Here is an 18,932-nt window from a genome sequence, read left to right as displayed (position 1 = left end):
GCTTGCGAACTTAGGACAGGAAGCTGCATCGGCCAGCCATCACCTCCCCGTTTCGATGCTGCCCCCGTGCCGAGCTACTGTCCCGGAAACAATAGGGTGTACTCAGGGAAAATCAATGCTAAGTGTCTGATTTCACAGCAGCCTCATGCATAATGAATCGAGCAGGCAGACTCCCGAGTCTGCAAACCAGGAGTACAAGCTTGACTTTTCTTGATGAATAATAGATACATTGTCAAGATTAAAAAAAAAAAAAAAACACTACAAAGCCAACGCTGTGCTTTCATTCAGCTGAAGAGTTTCATCCTTTCTGGGCTGTCGCCGCTTGGTGTGAATGCGGGCTTTTTAAGGAAAATTACAATTTCATAATCCATAATTAACCTGCTCTGAGCCCAGCTATTTCTCTGAAGAAATTTCAAGCCTTCAATAACATGAATACCCTATCAGAAAGAGAGATTTTATTTAACATAACTAAGTAATCTAATACACAGATAAATAAGAGTGTTAAAATGGTAACTGCATAATTAGCATTCTGCTGCAGTATGAGTAATATTTTAATGGGATTTATTTCACTTTGTATATGTGCCTTCTGCCACGTCCTTTATAAACCCTGTTCCAACATGTGAGTTATTATTTTGGCCACAGGGTAAATTTAAAAAATACAACTTCAGAAAGCAACACAGAGACAAAATATTCTGCACTTAGGATAACCCCAGTGTAAGCGTGTTATGCGAATGGCTATAATGCACTGCTGCTGTCATCAGACCACACCCATGCTGCAGACATATGCAGCACATCATGTGGTATGATGGTCCCATATCAAATGGGTGCATTATTTCCATCAGCATCCACCTGCTGTTTACAGATCTTGCAGGTGGCCTCATTTTAAATGCCGCATTAACCGATAATTGCTCATGGACAAAACAAGACTCGCACGACCCATAATTCAGTTAACTGCCTAGAGCACGCCACATCACTGTAACGGTAAGGCTTCGAGGTGGCTGAAAAGATTCATGACAGATCCTGTTCCTACCGATACGCTGCCTCGAGTCCACCAGTCAAAGGCATTCCGGTTGCTGTCATGACGACCGCCACGTGGGCGGGGCTACTCACGCAGGCACTGGGGCACCTCGCCGCTCCAGGAGCCATTGCCCACGCAGGTGAGGATGGCGGGGAAGGAGAGCTCATAGCCTGGTGTGCAGCTGTAACTCACGCTGGTGCCCCACTCGAAGTCGGTGCCCTCCAGGATGCCGTTAGAGATGGGCAGGGGGGCCACGCAGGTGACAGCTGAGGGGGAGGGGGACAGAATCGGCTTCAGTGACTCTTTTAAAATGCTTCGCTGAAGCGGAACAGCAGGGACAACAAGTGAACGCTGCGAGCAGCTGTCTGAGGGACCGTGGGTGGCCATGACTCAGTCTGAGCCAGTGCCTGGTCACGGACTCCGTTTGCTTCATAAAAAAAGGAGAAAGGAAGGGCTATCATCTGTGGGTAACTGCATGAGTCAGCTGATGTCTGCGGTTAGCCAGGCCACGCACTGGGCATGCTAACCGGTGTCCGTAGCGTATGGTAAACCTGCCGAATGAGTGTGTTACAGGTAACGGCATTCGACTGATGTCTACCGCGTTGTGTTTCCTGCGAGTAAGGTCTGGAAGCCAGGGAAATCAATTGTTGATTAATGATAGATCCAGCAGATTATAAAAGAGCGTTCGGAGGTAATGAATCCTTTCATTTAAATCCACGAAAGAAGCACAAGTCTTGACAGAGCTGTCAGTGCTTACAGTTTCGTCAGAGGGTTTCTGAAATAATGTGAACAAATGCAGGATAAATATCCAAGCTCTGTATTAATATTGTGATTGTGAGATTTACACATCCACGTGCACTTGTGGCTGCAAGCAGGCCGGATTTATTCACCTAAGAAATAATAGAGTCCCAAAAAACCTCCTTAACATCCACCAGCATAAACAGAGAGAGGCAGAAAGAGACAGACAGACAGATAGAGAGAGAGGCAGACAGAAATGGGGCAGACAGAGAGACAGACAGACAGACAGCCAGATGGAGAGGCAGACAGAGAGACAGACAGATAGAGATAGAGGCAGACAGAGAGGGGGCAGGCAGAGAGACAGAAAGACAGATAGAGAGAGAGAGACAGAGAGAGAGAGAGGGAGACAGAGAGGGGGTAGACAGAGAGGCAGACAGACAAAGAGAGAGAGGCAGACAGACAAAGAGAGACAGGCAGACAGAGAGGGGTAGACAGAGAGACAGACAGACAGATAGAGAGAGAGGCAGACAGAGAGACAGACAGATAAAGAGAGAGAGGCAGACAGGCAAAGAGAGCGAGGCAGACAGAGAGGGGGCAGACAGAGAGACAGACAGATAGAGAGAGAGGCAGACAGAGAGACAGACAGATAGAGAGAGAGGCAGACAGAGAGACAGACAGAGAGAGAGAGAGGCAGACAGGCAAAGAGAGAGAGGCAGACAGAGAGGGGGCAGACAGAGAGACAGACAGATAGAGAGAGAGGCAGACAGAGAGACAGTCAGACAGATAGAGAGAGGCAGACAGAGAGACAGACAGATAGAGAGAGGGGCAGACAGAGAGGGGGCAGACAGAGAGACAGTCAGACAGATAGAGAGGGGCAGACAAAGAGGCTGACAGACAGAGAGACTGACAGATAGAAAGAGGGGCAGACAGAGAGACAGACAGATATAGAGAGAGACAGCAGACAGATAGAGAGTGGGGCAGACAGTGAGACAGACAATCTTATTTTCTGTAATAACCAGGAAAGGAATGTAAAATTAGAGGTTTTAGAACCACTGGATGGTAGTGATCATAACATGGTTAAATTTGAGGTAAATTTTATTGTCCAAAAAGCAAAGTGCAAAACAAAAGTATACAATGTTAGGAAGGCTAACTTTAATGGTATAAGACTGAAACCAGAAACTGTAAACTGGATGGAGTTAAATAGCAAAACGGTTGAAGAGGGATTGGATTTTTTTAAAAGATCATTGTTGCAACTGCAAGAGGACTTCATTCCTGTTACCAGCAAGACTAAATCTAGTTAACCACTACCAAGGTGGTTTACTAAGGAACTTATGAATAAAGTATACTAACTATATTATACTAATTTCAAAGTAAAGCTGCAGTATCTATGTCTACAGGTTGAGTTAAAAAAATAACATTATATAATCTGAGAGGAATATACAGGGTGGGCCATTTATATGGATACACCTTAATAAAATGGGAATGGTTGGTGATATTAACTTCCTGTTTGTGGCACATTAGTATATGTGAGGGGGGAAACTTTTCAAGATGGGTGGTGACCATGGTGGCCATTTTTAAGTCGGCCATTTTGGATCCAACTTTTGTTTTTTCAATAGGAAGAGGGTCATGTGACACATCAAACTTATTGGGAATTTCACAAGAAAAACAATGGTGTGCTTGGTTTTAACGTAACTTTATTCTTTCATGAGTTATTTACAAGTTTCTGACCACTTATAAAATGTGTTCAGTGTGCTGCCCATTGTGTTGGATTGTCAATGCAACCCTCTTCTCCCACTCTTCACACACTGATAGCAACACCACAGGAGAAATGCTAGCACAGGCTTCCAGTATCCGTAGTTTCAGGTGCTGCACATCTCGTATCTTCACAGCATAGACAATTGCCTTCAGATGACCCCAAAGATAAAAGTCTAAGGGGGTCAGATCGGGAGACCTTGGGGGCCATTAAACTGGCCCACGACGACCAATCCACTTTCCAGGAAACTGTTCATCTAGGAATACTGGGACCTGACACCCATAATGTGGTGGTGCACCATCTTGCTGGAAAAACTCAGGGAACGTGCCAGCTTCAGTGCATAAAGAGGGAAACACATCATCATGTAGCAATTTCACATATCCAGTGGCCTTGAGGTTTCCATTGATGAAGAATGGCCCCACTATCTTTGGACCCCATACACCACACCATACCATCAATTTTTTTGTTCCAACAGTCTTGGAGGGATCTATCCAATGTGGGTTAGTGTCAGACCAATAGCTACAATGACCCGGTTACTGCATTCACCAGACATCAACACAATTTCTATCCGCTCCTCATGTGTTAACCTCTGCGACATGTCAATGGCTGTTAACAAAGAGTAACTTGCAAATAACTCATGAAAGAATAAAGTTACGTTAAAACCAAGCACACCATTGTTTTTCTTGTGAAATTCCCAATAAGTTTGATGTGTCACATGACCCTCTTCCTATTGAAAAAACAAAAGTTGGATCCAAAATGGCCGACTTCAAAATGGCCACCATGGTCACCACCCATCTTGAAAAGTTTCCCCCCTCACATATACTAATGTGCCACAAACAGGAAGTTAATATCACCAACCATTCCCATTTTATTAAGGTGTATCCATATAAATGGCCCACCCTGTAGAAAGAAAGATCGCACTGGAGGCTAAGGATGACAATAAAAGTTTCTTCCAATATTTTAACTCCAAAAGAGCTCTAAAAGCTGAAATCACTAATTTGCAGGGTAGTAAGGGCCTTATAATTGAAAATGAAATTCATACTGCTTACAGTAGAGAACACAAGTCAAAGGAAGCATTTTTTCAAAGGAATTTGAGTAAGCATGTTTTACACAGCATGTAGTTAGAGTATGGAATAGTTTTCCTGCTAGTGTAGCGAAAGCTAAAACCCTGGGTTCCTTTAAATCAGAGCAAAATAAGATTTTAACAACTCTGAGCTATTAGTTAAGTTCTCCCCAAACGAGCTTGATGGGCCGAATGGCCTCCTCTCGTTTGTAAATTTCTTGTGTTTTTATGACAGATAGAGAGAGAGGGGCAGAGAGAGAGAGAGGGAGAGAGAGAGAGAGAGAGAGGGGCAGAGAGAGAGAGAGAGAGGGAGAGAGAGAGAGAGAGGTGACTCCCTAGGGGGCCCAGATTTCACAGTAGAACACAGACATGTGAAGTCAGTCGCCCTTAATATGACATTAACATGTATGACGGCTTCCCCGTGAGCTGGAGAGCATGGCTGTCAGGCGTGATACTATGTGCTGCGTACCCAGGTACTCATTTAGGGAGAGGCTTCAGTACACAAACCCTCCAGTTAAGAGGAGGAGAAGATGGGAAAACCAAGCGAATCTGGCTGAAAGTAAGACAATGACTGGATTCCCCAAATGCGAGTAATTACACTGCAGGCAAGGGACGTGATCAAATGAGCAGAACTGGCACCAGTAAGCAGATTACAATGAATACAGATATCGGGGCATTGGCGAAGGCCGCCATAATGCTGAGCCCGCTTGTGAGGATTATTCATCTGACCTTCCGGGGACCAGAGAAGAGCAGCGACTTTGCCTCTCCACAGCGGCACTGTACTAGATGGGAAATACAGGATTGGATGTGGCAGATTCTCCCTGTCGAGGTGGTCAAACGTGGAAAACGAGCCATTCCTGTGCGGATGCACCCGCCCCCTCTTAAACCTGAGTGGCCCCCTCCCATCTTGCCGTACAATAAGAGAACACCCACGCAGAGTCTTACACATTGGTTCTGCCATAAAAAAATAAAAAACCTTGCAGGACATGCTGCTCACAGAGGTAGCCCTTCTACCGTAATTCGTGGGATGTAGCCGGTTGCCTCCGGAAAATGCTTTCTGCCCCAGGAAAAACTAAAGAGTTCAGTGAAAGACAGCAGGCCAGGACGGAGAACAAGGATGAGGATTAAGTTAAATCAGCTTAGGAGGGAACAGACTGCCATGCCCCATTCCACACCGGGGACGACCCAGAGACTCAGAGGGCCCTGATGCACACCCCGTAATGGAATTAGGGAGGAAGTAGGCGGTAATGCCCATCTGTAAAACCCTGTGAACGGAGCAGGCTGTTCTGAGGGTGGGGTGCTCAGGGATTGCTTATGGGATGGCTACAGTGACAGCCACTCTGTCAGGCACCACAGGGTGGAGTGGGGGTGGGGGGGGCACATATCCACATGTCCACTCCTGACGTGCACTCCCCAGGTCACCCAGGAGTCGAAAGCACCCGAAGGACATCACCAGAGCTGGAGTTTTGCTTACCCTCTATACCTGCCCCCTACATTCACGCACAAGAGAAGGCCTTTCCTAACCTTTCCCATCAGTGACATTAGGGAATGCTGCCATCCTGAGACAGCAGAGTTTGCCCGTATCAGCCAAAGCTACTGGATGGTCGGCAGCCAAAACGAAAGGAGACAGGGCAGCCCCAAGACTGCCACTTCGATCACCGACCACATAGTTCCTTCCTGCGGTGATCGTCCAGATATATCGGCCCTGCTGCTCCCTAGTAGACATACTGGCTACAACTGACCCTCTCTCACAGTCAGTCGGCCTGCGCCGACGGTCACAGCCAAAACGCTACCTTCCCGCCCCATAAGCGTGGCTCCCGCACCCTGTGCTTATCTATGGGATTGAGCCCTGTGGAAATGTCATTTCACATGATCTCAGTTTACACAGAGTTCTGAGCTGCCGCCTCGCCGCAGGTTTTAAAGATCGCTGCCGGCGTCGCTGTGAGCGATTCTGCGCGGCACAGACAATGGCGTGAAAGACGCTTATTAAAAGTTTATCGAACTTCGGGCGCCGAGAAAGATGGAGACCAAGCTGAAATACTCCGCAGCGGAACTTCCGCGATGAAACAAGAACAGAAAGGTTAATCGAGCCAAGTCAAAGAAAGGAGAATTCGTAGAGCGATTAACGTGGTGAAGAGCATCCAAGTTAAACCAGGAGCAAAAAAAAAATGAGGGCTTCCCATTACGTTTGACGCTCAAATGGCCGCACATTGTCCCAAAATGCTACCTACCCCCCCGCACACATGGACAGGAGCTGGAGGCTACCTTTGCAGGCGGGCATGACGCCGCTCCATGTGCCGTTCCCGGTGCAGGTGCGGATCACGGAGCTGGCAGGCTCCATCGTGTAGCCCGGCTGGCAGACGAAGGTGACGTTCTGGTTGATGGTGAAGTCCTCACCATATCTCAGCCCGTTGGCTGGGACTCCGGGGTCCCCGCAGTTGATCACTACAAGGCAGAAGAACAGTGTGAGCAACCAGGGAATCTCAGCGAGAATCTGCAGAGCTCCACCAGAACATTCCAGAACAAAAGACCCACGCACATTTCTGTTTGTACAGCAATTATGAAATTCTCAGGCCTGCTTAGTTTAATTTTCCCTCTGTGCTAATTATAATGCATAATGACTTAAACTAAATATATCAAATCATGTATTCAACAACTCAGAGAGAATGTAAGCTTTGAAAAAAATAGCTGTTTGGAAAACCACAACAAACAAGATTATTGCCCATTTAGGTATGGAATACTGTGTGAAATAAAAGGGCAGGAGAAACAGACCCCAGGAAGCCAGATTCACAAATCACCTCAAACAACATATTTATGCAGCGATCGAGATGTCTCCAGATTGGGCTTTTCATTCAAAATGATAGATCTCACCATTATATAGGGGGGGGGGGGGAAATCAATGGGCGCCAACTGGCAAACTCTTTTCTCATAGGTGTCCCAGAGGTTTAACTTCAGTAATCAATCCTGTAGATCTCTCACAATTACGTTTGTCTCCGCGGGATGAAAAAGGGGAAAATGGCCCAGGAGAAGTGTCTCGAGTTTCGGAAATTTGGGTGTGTCTGAGAGGAGCCGAGGGCAGATCCGGCACGGAGAAAGTAATTTTCCTCTAAGCTGTTTTAATGCCTATGTTTCAAAATGACTTATTGGGAGGGTGGGCTTTGAAGAAGGAAAAAAAAAAAAACAATAAGTGTTTTAAAATTGATCATGTAGGTGACTCATGAATCTATGATTTGCACACGCTACCAGACAAGGTCAAATGTTACAATGCTTCTCAGTATAAAAACACACAGAGATGTTGGTCTGTGGGGCCCACCTGAATGGGAAGATTAAGAGTAAGAGAAAAGGGAAACAGGTGATTTTTACAGGCAGGACTGGATTAACATAAGATAAATGGGTTATGTCAGGATTAACTCATTGCTGCCCAGGGGACGGCCTCACTGACCCCGGCAGGGGACGAGCAGAGGTTGGACTGGGGATGCCCGCGGATTATGAGAAACACGGAGATTCCTTTGGTTTACTCAGAGGAACAGAACTATTGGCAAGCTGCCATATCCTATCCATTTTGCCGTTTTGCTCAGTGATTCCTGTGGCTCCAGCCAATCAGATACGACCACATTGTTAACACCCACCAATCACAATAGAGTTGGTCCACTATCAGTCTAATGCAGCAAGTAATTGCAAAAGGAAGTACAGTTCATTCAGCTTGCTGCCACCCTTTATGAATTCTGTGTGGGAAAACATGAGCATTTTCACAGATATAGGTGGTGGAATAGACTACTGTACCTCCACCCAATCAGGCTGTCGGGGTGGCTAAACAGGCAAGAATAGCTGATGCCATATTAATTGAATAGGCCTTTCATGCAATGTTGTAGAAAGCTGAGAATATCTTAGTATTAGAAATCCCTCAGCAGCAAAAGCAACAGACCAAATAAACCAGGTTTATACAGTTATACTAAGGGTTTGGCTATATCGCGAGGCCTCGAATTATGTGCAGGCCGAGCAACTTAACACTTTTCAATTTAATAGGTTGGCAAGGCCAAAAGAAATATGGCGGACTTCTATTTGAACAGTTTTTACACAATCAAGGACGCAATATAAAGATGATTTATTTGTATTATCAGTAGGTTATTAGAAGTGCTTGTATTATTTATGGTTCACACTCTGACCAGCACTCTACTGTTCTCCAATTACAGCAGCATTAATCTCGCGGCACCTCCATCCCAGACATGGGCGTAACCTGCCTTCGCGTAAACGTCCGGCTTTATTACACGTCTGCTTTGGTGCTTAGGGGTCCGTCTCCGTAGCCCGGTAACGGTAACTTAGCGCTGGCGAAAGGATGGAGAACGCACTTCGGTTACGGAGGAAACACCCAGCCGGACGAACGGATTTTCCCGGGTCCTGGGTTGCCCAGGATAGCAGGGAAGTTCGATTCACGCTTGAGGGGGCGCTGAGCTACTTTAGTGGCACGCTAAAAAAAAAAAACAATTCCAGCTCAGGCTCTGTGCGGCCCCCCCACCGCTAAGTGCAGCGCAGACGGAGTGAGCGGCTCGCTCGCCGCGACACTCCACCTCAACCCTCGTTTGTGCACATTCGTGTGTTTGTGTTCATCGGGCACAGCCAGCGTTTACAATCTCAGCCTCCGGTTCAGCTCTCTCAGCGACCGGCGCCGCGGGACGGCGTGAGTCAGCCAGGCGGGGTAAACGCCGCCTTAAGACCTGTCAGCCGCTTGCACACCGCCGGCTCCTCCTCCCAAAAGTTACCGGCAGCATGCCTACGTGACGGGGGCCAAGGTGAGAGGCAGGGAGATCGTCTAGATGGATGCGGGAAGGAGGGCTTGCCAGAATAAAACGGGATGAGGAATCGCTCAGCTGGGGGAACAATTATGAAAATTTTATTTGAGGAAATCAAATCAGACCCTTTTCTGATATTGACCACAATCCCACAGACTCATTCTGCAGCCCAATCAGCAGGTTACACGTTTTCCATCGAGGTTCCAAGTAACTGTATATGATACAGTACAAACAAAACGAGACTAATCTGCGCGGCGCCGGGTAGAAGTTTAAGCGGCACGGATTCCTTCATGTGATGGTGCAGATTCATGAATGCATGCAGAGGCATGACAGGCCGCGTGAGGGGGGGGGGGGGCGTTTCGATCGACTTCCTGGAGAAGTGGTTGCCATGGCGTCCTTTGACCTCATCCTCTCTTCATTTCTGTGCCCATCCTTGGGAATCCTTACAGAACCCCGCTCTCCCATTCCCTTTCAACTTCTCTGTCCAAATAACTTCAAGACTATAATTCATGAGATCAATGGAGCTCCTTTTATGAGCGATGCCCAGGACTGGCTGATTTATTAAATGACACCCTTCTTCCCTGGGAACCCCTGACCCCTTCTGTGTACGGCTTCGACACCATCATTTTCCAGAAGAAAGGTTTCCCACTTGCCGGTCGGATGAGATCTGAATCTCCAGTAGCCGGAGTGCGGGGTGCGGGATACTTACTGGTACAGTTGGGGGCGCTGCCGGACCAGGTGCCGTTGGCCAGGCACTGGCGTGTGGACGAGCCGGAGAGGATGTAGCCGTCCATGCAGGAGTAGATGACGGAGTGGGAGAAGCTGGTGCCGTCCAGGCGGAACACACGGCCGTTGCTGGGTGTGCCGGGGTTCCCACACGGAACCGCTGCATGGGGGAATGGGCCCACCCTGGTCAGACAGTCACTCACATGCAACAAGCCACATGCTGTCGAAGCAGAGTCTGCCCTCTAGAAGCAAAAGTATCTGTGCACATGCAGAGGAGCACCGATCTGCAATCGGGGAGCGTTTACGCTGCGCCACCAGGGAGGCTGCCGTCATTCAGATCGACCTTTTCATGACTGACACTGCTCTACAGTCTCCCTGTTTGTGTCGGGAAATGCAAGAGGAATTCAGAGGAGGAAACAAAAAGTGGGGGGAGAATTGAAATTAAAAGGCAAAGAGAAGCGTAAAAAACAAAAAAATTAGTACATTTATAAACATCTAAGAATAGCCAGGGACACAGTTGCTACGGGAGAGGTGGAAATAAGCGAAGCGTCTGTTTTTGGAGGCTGGAGGAGGAGAGGATGACAGGACGGGAAAAGATTTTAGATCAAAGATAAAAGGCCTGGGGTGGGGTGCGGGGGGGCTAAATCGTAGAGATTGCAGACCCCCAGAGCCAGTGAGTTAACAATCTGTTAATCTATTTAACTGCAAAGCTAAACTGCGGCAGCAGAACGGAAATGTGTATGACAAGCACGTTCCCGCTAAAAACGGGAGGAGCTTGAGGTTGGGGCGAGGTGAGGTGGGTGATGGGTGTCTGTATCCGACCCATTTAGATGTCATCCTGAATGCGTCCCCGTGCTGTTGGGGACACGCATGAGGACACACCAAGCGTGTAAAGTCTGCCTTTCAAAAGTGGTCTGCGGACCGAGGCTGAGAAAATGCCGCGTTCTGGCTCAGCGGGAGACTAGATCGAAAAACGCACTTGCCACCAGGGAGATAAACAAGCTTCAAAGAGGGCCGGGATGCCTTTCAGGGTGCAGCAGGCGTGAGAGTGGGTGGAGACTGGGGCAAATATAGGATGTTTTGTTTTTTAATGGGGAGAATAAGAGGGCCATAATTTATGCAAAGGGGATCAACCTTACTGCTAGCCAATGATATGTTTGGAAATGGCGAGTGGCAGGGATTGGGCAGTCCAGGGGCCAATCAGCTTTCAGCCCCGCCCCTACATACATCCCTAAGCCCCTGACTGCTAACCGCTACTACCAAATAAACCGAGCCACTAGTCCAGATCATCTCACAGCAGGTGGGCTGCACGGTGCAAGGCAGGATTACCGAGAACAGGAAGTGTGGAAATTTGTTATCGCTACATGTGTGTGCCTGTAGGAGGCGGCTCACGTTTGCAGGCGGGCTGCCTCCCCGACCAGGTGCCGTTGGCGAAGCAGACGCGCTCGGCGGAGCCGTACAGCGTGTAGCCCGTGGCACAGCTGAAGCGAACCTTGCTGCGGACCTTAAAGTCACTCTCATCCCTGCTGCCGTGGGATGGGGTGCCGGGGTCCCCGCAGGTTCCGGACGAGTCGCCTGTGCGGAGGGAAGGGGGCAAAGGTCAGCCGTACGCTTTTCAGCAGGGGAATATTCCAGAAATCGGGAACCCATTTCCCCTACTGCTGGTTCGTTATCCTGTTGAGCACTCGGCTCGGATATTGGAATCTTGTCATATTCCAGTTCTGCGTGGGAGGAAATTGATATTTCTGATACATCACGTAGGCCACTGACTTCCCCGTCAAATGCGACCCCGCGGCATGCGAATTGCGATCGTCCGTCTTCAGGGAGGATACATCAGTTGAATTGGCACTTTCTAGAAACTGCAAGCTGTTAAGCGTACTGTGGTGGCAGGAGCACCATCCAGACTGCGTGGGAAAATACACATATAAATACTCAGTGAATTTAATTTCTGAGTGTACTTGGGTACTTTATTTGAGCACTACCAAGTATTATCCGTAATTAGCACGAGGAAATACTGCAGTAACTTTCTGCGCGGCAACCTTAAGAAGAGCTGGTTCAGGAAACGGCGAAAGCCCACTTGTTTTGCAGCTGCAGGTAGATGTTGCCTGTTGGGGACCCAGGGGATGGATTTCAGAAGCTGATACGAGAGCTACAGGCTGTTTCCTGTACTTATTAATGCATAAACAGGCCTGTTTTAGGCTCAGATCCTACCTTAGCTCTCCTTGAAAGCGAGATCTGTGTGTCACAGCCGGGTGAGACTTACTTTCTGCTTGTCACTGTGGGACAGCGGCTGTCTCCAGCTTCGGCTTCATCCGGCCCAAGGGGACCAGCCCCCTCTCCAGGGGCCGGACCGCCCAGCCAACAGAAAATACCTGCAGTACAGCCACTGGCTGCCAGGTGGCGAGCACGAGCAGGGCCTGTTTTAACGAACGCCTAGGGAGGAGCCTAATTAGACATCGTTACTCAGCCTGAATACCGGTTTAACCCTGAGACTCAGAGAAGCTGACTGGGTCTGGGGAAGGTGTGTCACCTGGCACCTGTGTGCCCAGAACACGCCGTCAGCCAGCAGACACGGCGGTCAATCGAACTGCTGATTAAGGTTTAAGGGCGGTGCCAACCTGAGACGAGGGGTGGGGACGAGGTTACACAGCCAAAGGGGGGCAGGGACAAATGACTAATCATCTGGACGTGTTAAAAATCATGTGGCCTCCTGACAGATTCTGAACAAATATCAGTGATTCAACAGAACCCTCCACTGGTGGACAGGTTTTACCAACTGGAGAACCCCCAAAGACCTCTGACGCAATTCGAACATCCTGGTGCCCCCCCAGGAGGACATTCTGGTTATGCCGCAGCTATGGGATGTGGGATTAAGCTGGGGAGGTGGCCAGGGTGCAGGACTTAAAGCGACAGTACAGACTCTTCTCTCACAGTGATACACAACTGACATCATCATAAGGCAGAGGGGGAACCCAGGCTGGACCGGTCCGGCCTCATGTGATACAGAAACCCCCCATTCCACTCGGAAACGGACGGAACCCGCTGAGCTGCACCCAGCCGCTGACAGGTGCCTCCGTAATTGAGACACGTTTGGGATGTTTTGGCGTGACTCTGAATCGCAGTCGGTCTGCGCTCGGTGGCCCCCGGGATCGTGCTAACTGGGACACGTGCAGCTTGGTGCTGAATAAGAAGCACGGCCCGGTTGCATACTCCTGCAGGAATTACAGAACCTTTCAAAGCAGTTAGGATTCCTCCCTAATGGTGGGGGTTACAGGGAAAACAGCCAGTGTTGGGAAAACAACGAAGAGTAATTACAGGAGTCTGGGGCCAGGGTACTGCTCCGGACTGGGACCATGGGGTCACCGCAGCCCCAGTGACCCCCCAGCCACCTGCCTGTATGCCTGACTCAGGGGCAGAGTGTGTTAAGAAAAACAAAATCGATGTTTGGGTGAGTGTGCAAACCATGTTGCGCCAAGAGATGAAGACAAATCGAAAAATGATCGATGCAACAGTAATTAGCCACTTTATAATCTTTGTCTGATGTCATTGTATATCAACCATGTGACTACATGTGCGTGTGCACAAACACACACACACACACACACACACACACACACCCCAGGGTCCGTAGACAAGAGTAAATTGAAGGGCGTCTAAAGGGTCAGTGTCTGTAAGGAGGAGGAGAGGGCATGGAGCCCCCCACCATGCCAGAATCTGTTTTCCAGGTCAGGGAGTCCTGCACTGAGTGGGATTTCAGTGGCATTTCGCTTCGTGCTTGACGGCGATTTTACGGATGAACAGCGGTGTCTGTGCACATTGGCTCTGAGGGAGACGGGTCCATCGGGTGGGTCGGGGGGGGGCGGGGGGGTGTCACAGTCTCAGGGCGGGACGAGATGGAGACAGAGTCTGGAATTTGGAGGTACTGAGATGGTCACCACTTACAGTGCCAACAAAAGCATGCCAGTCCCACCTTCTTATGTCCCTACACCCCTCCCGCTGTGATAATTACCCCCCATCTGTGTGAAAAATGTTCTCTTAATGAGCAGGTGCCCCGCTGGGGTGAGACGACACAGGGGGCCTCTAAGACATGCACCGGCAACGGCACCGGCAAGGACCACAAAGCACACCCGTCCATGGAAGTTAGAAGACATCCAACAGCAACAATAGCTGCCTGACGAACATGCCGGTCTTTGGGAATCTTGGAGTTTGGCAGCCGGCACTTACATTCATACCGTGGGGAAGTGGGGTCTCTGGGGTCTCTGGGCCTGATAAGAGAGGCCAGTAATCGCTGACGGCGGCTTGGTGCGGCCACTCTGACCAAACCCTTTCACAGCACCGCCTGATGACTCTCACGCTCTGCAGCCCCGCCTCGGCCTACGGCTCTGTCTCTCTCTCTCATTCACGTGATAATTTATCTCTGAAGGCTTTTCCTCAAGATGACCATCTCAAAGTGGGGGGGTTCCTCAGGCCGAAAGGAGGAGCAGTGCCACGCAGTACAGACCACTTCGCTTTGCAATAAGAAGACGATAAACAGAGCGCCACATGGATCATTACCGCCACTAGGGTGCTGTGACTCTCATGACTAGTCTCCGACAGAACAACATCATCCTGTCTGACAGACATCTTTCCAGAATTACATTGCCTCCCAAAGGGGTCATTGGAAAGTTTAATTAAATGGAACCAGATGACAATTCCTTCCAAATTGGACCGGTAAGAGGTACTGAGCTCAGCCACTGACTCCGAGAAGTACCGCTAGGTTTTGTGCGGTACATGCATGGCTAACCAAAGGGACCAAAACTTTAAACAGACTTAAAAAGTTGACTATCTGCCATCTTAGCCTGTTTTAAGCCCCAGATGCAATCATTTTCTCTCGGGACATTATAGAGGTAGTACCCGGATGTCTGGGTTAAAATTGCCCACTGTGGCCCTTTTAAATGCAGCCCCCCAATCATCCCTTTAGCTACTGTGTGGTGAGTGTACCGGCACAGGATGACTGCTCTCGCAGGATCAAGGAGGGTGTTACACAGTGGTGGTGGTCAAAGTGAAAGGAAGAAGCATCTAGAGGCTCCTGGGTGAAGTCAGAACTTTGCATCTCACATTCAGACCTCTAACCTTTTAAAGTATCATGAGTGTTTACAGGCTGTTGCAGCATATTGGCCAGCAGGGCGGCGATGTTACCTGAGCAGTACGGCATGGGGGCGCTCCAGTGGCCATTGAGCTGGCAGGTGCGTGACGCCTGGCCTTTCAGCTCCCTCCCGCTGTTGCATGTGTAGCGCACCGTCGAACCGAAGGTGAACTTGTCTCCGATCAGGATGCCGTTGGGGGGTGAGCCTGGGTGGCCGCAGTCGATGACTGAAAAGCAGGGGAAAATGACATGAGCGCCTGGCGTGAATAATGCGGCTAACCGCGGCCTTCCAGGTTGGTGGGGATGGACCACAGTCGCCTCTACTTTCCGCTGAAGACCCGAAATAAATGCTGCGTGAAAAATCACCCTGACATGTTCCAAAGAGGCTAAACTTCACACTCGATTTTGTGCTCCGATACAACGGTGTGGAAAAACAAAGACTGTGTCCAGTTTTATAGGTAACAGGGAAATTAGATGACATGTTTATTATTGTGCGTTCTGGTTATTATCAGCAGATTATCATTTCAGCAAAACTGTGATCCTTTCAAAAGGGGCGGGAGAGCCCAAAAGGAGTTTCTTCTGATTTAATTAGACAAGGTATTAATTTAGAAAGCTGTTACTGTTCGATGAAATGAGAACGTGTCAGCAAAGGAGACACAGGGGAAAGGAACCGTTTCTCATCCAGTAGCTTTCATTTTCAGGACATGTACCCTAAGTGTAGTTTCCTTTACACATCTGCCGTCTTGTACGGTATGCAGGCGGATTTAAAGAAACGCCAAAAATACACACATTTATGTTCCATTTTTAGTCATGCCGTTTTGCTTGCTCGCTGATGATACAAGGAGGCTTTTTCAGCCCCATCTCCTCACATCATGTGACCAGGAGCATAAAGCTGATTGGACAGACATGGTTATGTGTTCCTTCAGCCTTGTGAATGGCTGGTTAAGAGGGGCAGGGGGGAGGGGCCATCATCTCTGCCTACCTGGGCTGAGCTGAAACTTGGCAACATTAGCACGTAGCCCAGCTGTCCACCCTGTCACTACATCACCTTGCCGACCTTGAGCAGCGGGGGCCCAGGGAGTAATCTGGGATCAATCAGTGGTAAATGGGGCACATCAGGGTGGGCCCGACTCACCGATGCACTCGGGCAGTGGCTTGTCCCACTGCCCCGTGGGCTGGCAGGTGAGCACGGACGACCCGAAGAGGTAGTACCCGGGGCTGCAGTCGTAGAAGACTACAGTACCGAAGGTGAAGTTGCCATGTTCGATCTTACTCTCTCGGATAGAGTTGGCTGGGATTCCGGGATCTGAGCAGTTCACCACTGAAAGCAACAAACAAACAACAATCCAGCACAGAGTTATTTAGCAGAAGCACGGCGACCGCCCGATTCGGCGTGGAGCGCCCAAACCGCTTCCTCATTGGCAGGGGGATCTTTTCGGCCATTAAACTGATTGGTCGAAAAACTTGGGCGCCGGTTCGACACTTGAGGTGTTTATCATCGTGGCCAGTGGGGTCGATAGGCCGGCCGCGCCTTTTGTGTTTACAACCCCGCGATGTCCCCGAGTTGAAGTCATGTAATTAATGACTTCTGTCGGGGGACTTAAAATCAATTTCAGACCCCAATTAGCTATGCTGCCAGGCCGCGCTGGCGTGAAGTGCACTTGGGTTTCCGAGAGGTCGTCTCTGCCTTTCTCAAAAGGGCCCGAGGCGGTCTGCAGCAGACGGTCGTAATTCCCCGTGAAGGACAGTGTTTTAGCTGCAGATGACATGGTCCCCAGGACAGACACGCCCTGACTGCAATCCCTGACGGCTGTGCTCAAACACGGTACTGCTTACTAGAAACGTGTTTTTCCCTGACGTATGGCCTCTGTGCCCTCTGTACATCTCCCTAATGTTACTTTAATCGCAAAGTAACTGCATTTTCCCAGTGGCACTGAGGAAGTCACACAGCGTCTGCAGTTCTAACCCCTGTGTACATACCTCGTGCTGCTAGCGACCAAGACGTCATGTTTACAGTTCTCCTGGGGTCATATGTGTGGAGGCTGTTCCCAGGGTCTGTCGGGTACTTCTCATCCACAACTACTTTGCCAAATTTGTAGCTTGAAATTGTTGTTTGATGGTTATTTATTTGCTAAAAAATATCGGCTTGTTAGCCATCCAAATATGTTAAAATGTCTACAGCTTGTAAACTACGCACAAACAAAATCATGATTTTTATCCTCAATAATCATCTCGCTTAGTCAGAACCTCTTAGAATCTCACTGAAATAAAGTAAAAACATTAGAAATTCGCTCATATTGACCTTTTTTCTACCCCAACTGCCCCCACTGCCAGCCTTTGTTCCTAAGCTGCGAATGGGGTATTATCCAGTGCTACCTTTTGCTATGTTTGTCCAGTTTAGCTTGTTTCGTGGATAAAGAACAGCAATGGATTTTGATCACTGGACCCTAACAGAGGTACAAACACCAATGTCAGCATATTTTGATAGGTGGGGGGCTTTGCTACACTTGTAAATAAATAATAAGGTATAAATTATCTGGCAGCCATTATGAAGCAATATAACATCATTATTTGTACATTACTTTGATCAGAAAACGATTTAAAATGGATAGACAGTTTTAGATTTTTTAATAATTCTTTTTTAGAATGCTGAACTTCAGGCCTGCTGGAGAGTCAGTGCCTGAGAAAGAAATTTATAAAATTAGTTTAAAAAGACTATGTATGTATGCATACATACAGTGTCACTATAGTCCTACGTATACAAGGGTCTAGCTATTTCTCTTTTTATCCCATTATTCCAGACCCACTGGATTTAATTAACAAAATGATTGTAAATATGTATGTTGTGACCAGTGGCACAATGACATGGGCCAGAGGCCCGTGGGCTCTGGTGGTGGTAAAAGTTGTTGACCTGGGGCTGGGGGTATAAAATTCTGCACCCCTCCTTATCCACTGCGGTGGCTTGGCGTGCAGGCAATGGGGGAGCTGTGAATGAATAAAAGACTTAACTTTTTTCCCCACCTTTACATGTCGGAGGTGGATGGCTCCACTGCCGGTTAGCCTGGCACTGGGCGCGCGACGGGCCCTCCATGATGTAGCCCGTGTTGCAGGAGAAGCTCACCACGTCGTTCAGGTTGAAGCCATTCCCAAGGGTGCGCCCGTAGATGGGGCTGCCAGGGTGCCCGCAGCTGATAGCTTCACGAAGGACAAAGGAGAGGGAAGAGGAGGGGAGTGAAAAACACGGAGCACTACGGGGCACCTGCTGGGTACATCGCAGCATCCGGAACCTTACAAAAAGTCGCTAGAAAGCGAAGAACTATTCAAGCAAACTATTTAAAAGTGTTAATCCAGTCTGAACTTCCACATGAAAATGAGAGTCCCTTTCCAGGGAGGAAGAGTGCAGCACCACCCATGTGACACGTTCGGGCTCCTCCGAATTCCCCGTCCAGAAGCGGCTCGCTGCACACCAGTAAGAAGTCCCCGGACCCGACAGCTAGGCACATCGTGACAGATCACCTCATGTTTCCCACTGACTGGAAGCTCACTGAAGGGCACATAACTTGCAGGAGCGTGGAGATCCTTCTTTTGCGTAATGCACTGTTCAGGACACTGAGTCTGACCTGAGACTGCAGCTTGTGTGCCTGGTTGTTGCTCCCCTGTAGGGGGCGCTCTGTCACAGGTGTGGCACTAGTCCTTCGAAAATGCATTTAATTCTCTGC

General features: G+C 49.0%; 1 protein-coding gene across 1 annotated transcript in view; it reads right to left on the bottom strand.

The window, feature by feature from the left end:
* csmd3b (CUB and Sushi multiple domains 3b) overlaps positions 1 to 18,932 on the bottom strand; it is a 421,904-nt gene that overhangs the window by 14,292 nt on the left and 388,680 nt on the right. Inside the window, exons 55-61 of the mRNA XM_048993485.1 lie at positions 18,235 to 18,408; positions 16,349 to 16,534; positions 15,267 to 15,440; positions 11,481 to 11,663; positions 10,072 to 10,248; positions 6,838 to 7,017; positions 1,111 to 1,284 (exon numbers count right to left, since the gene is read on the bottom strand). Of these exons, the coding sequence (XP_048849442.1) occupies positions 1,111 to 1,284; positions 6,838 to 7,017; positions 10,072 to 10,248; positions 11,481 to 11,663; positions 15,267 to 15,440; positions 16,349 to 16,534; positions 18,235 to 18,408 (1,248 nt within the window). The remainder of the gene's footprint in view (positions 1 to 1,110; positions 1,285 to 6,837; positions 7,018 to 10,071; positions 10,249 to 11,480; positions 11,664 to 15,266; positions 15,441 to 16,348; positions 16,535 to 18,234; positions 18,409 to 18,932) is intronic.

This window comes from Brienomyrus brachyistius, chromosome 23 (assembly GCF_023856365.1).
Source record: "Brienomyrus brachyistius isolate T26 chromosome 23, BBRACH_0.4, whole genome shotgun sequence".
In the NCBI taxonomy this organism is placed as follows: Eukaryota; Metazoa; Chordata; class Actinopteri; order Osteoglossiformes; family Mormyridae; genus Brienomyrus; species Brienomyrus brachyistius.
This window is presented reverse-complemented; position numbering and strand designations above follow the sequence as displayed.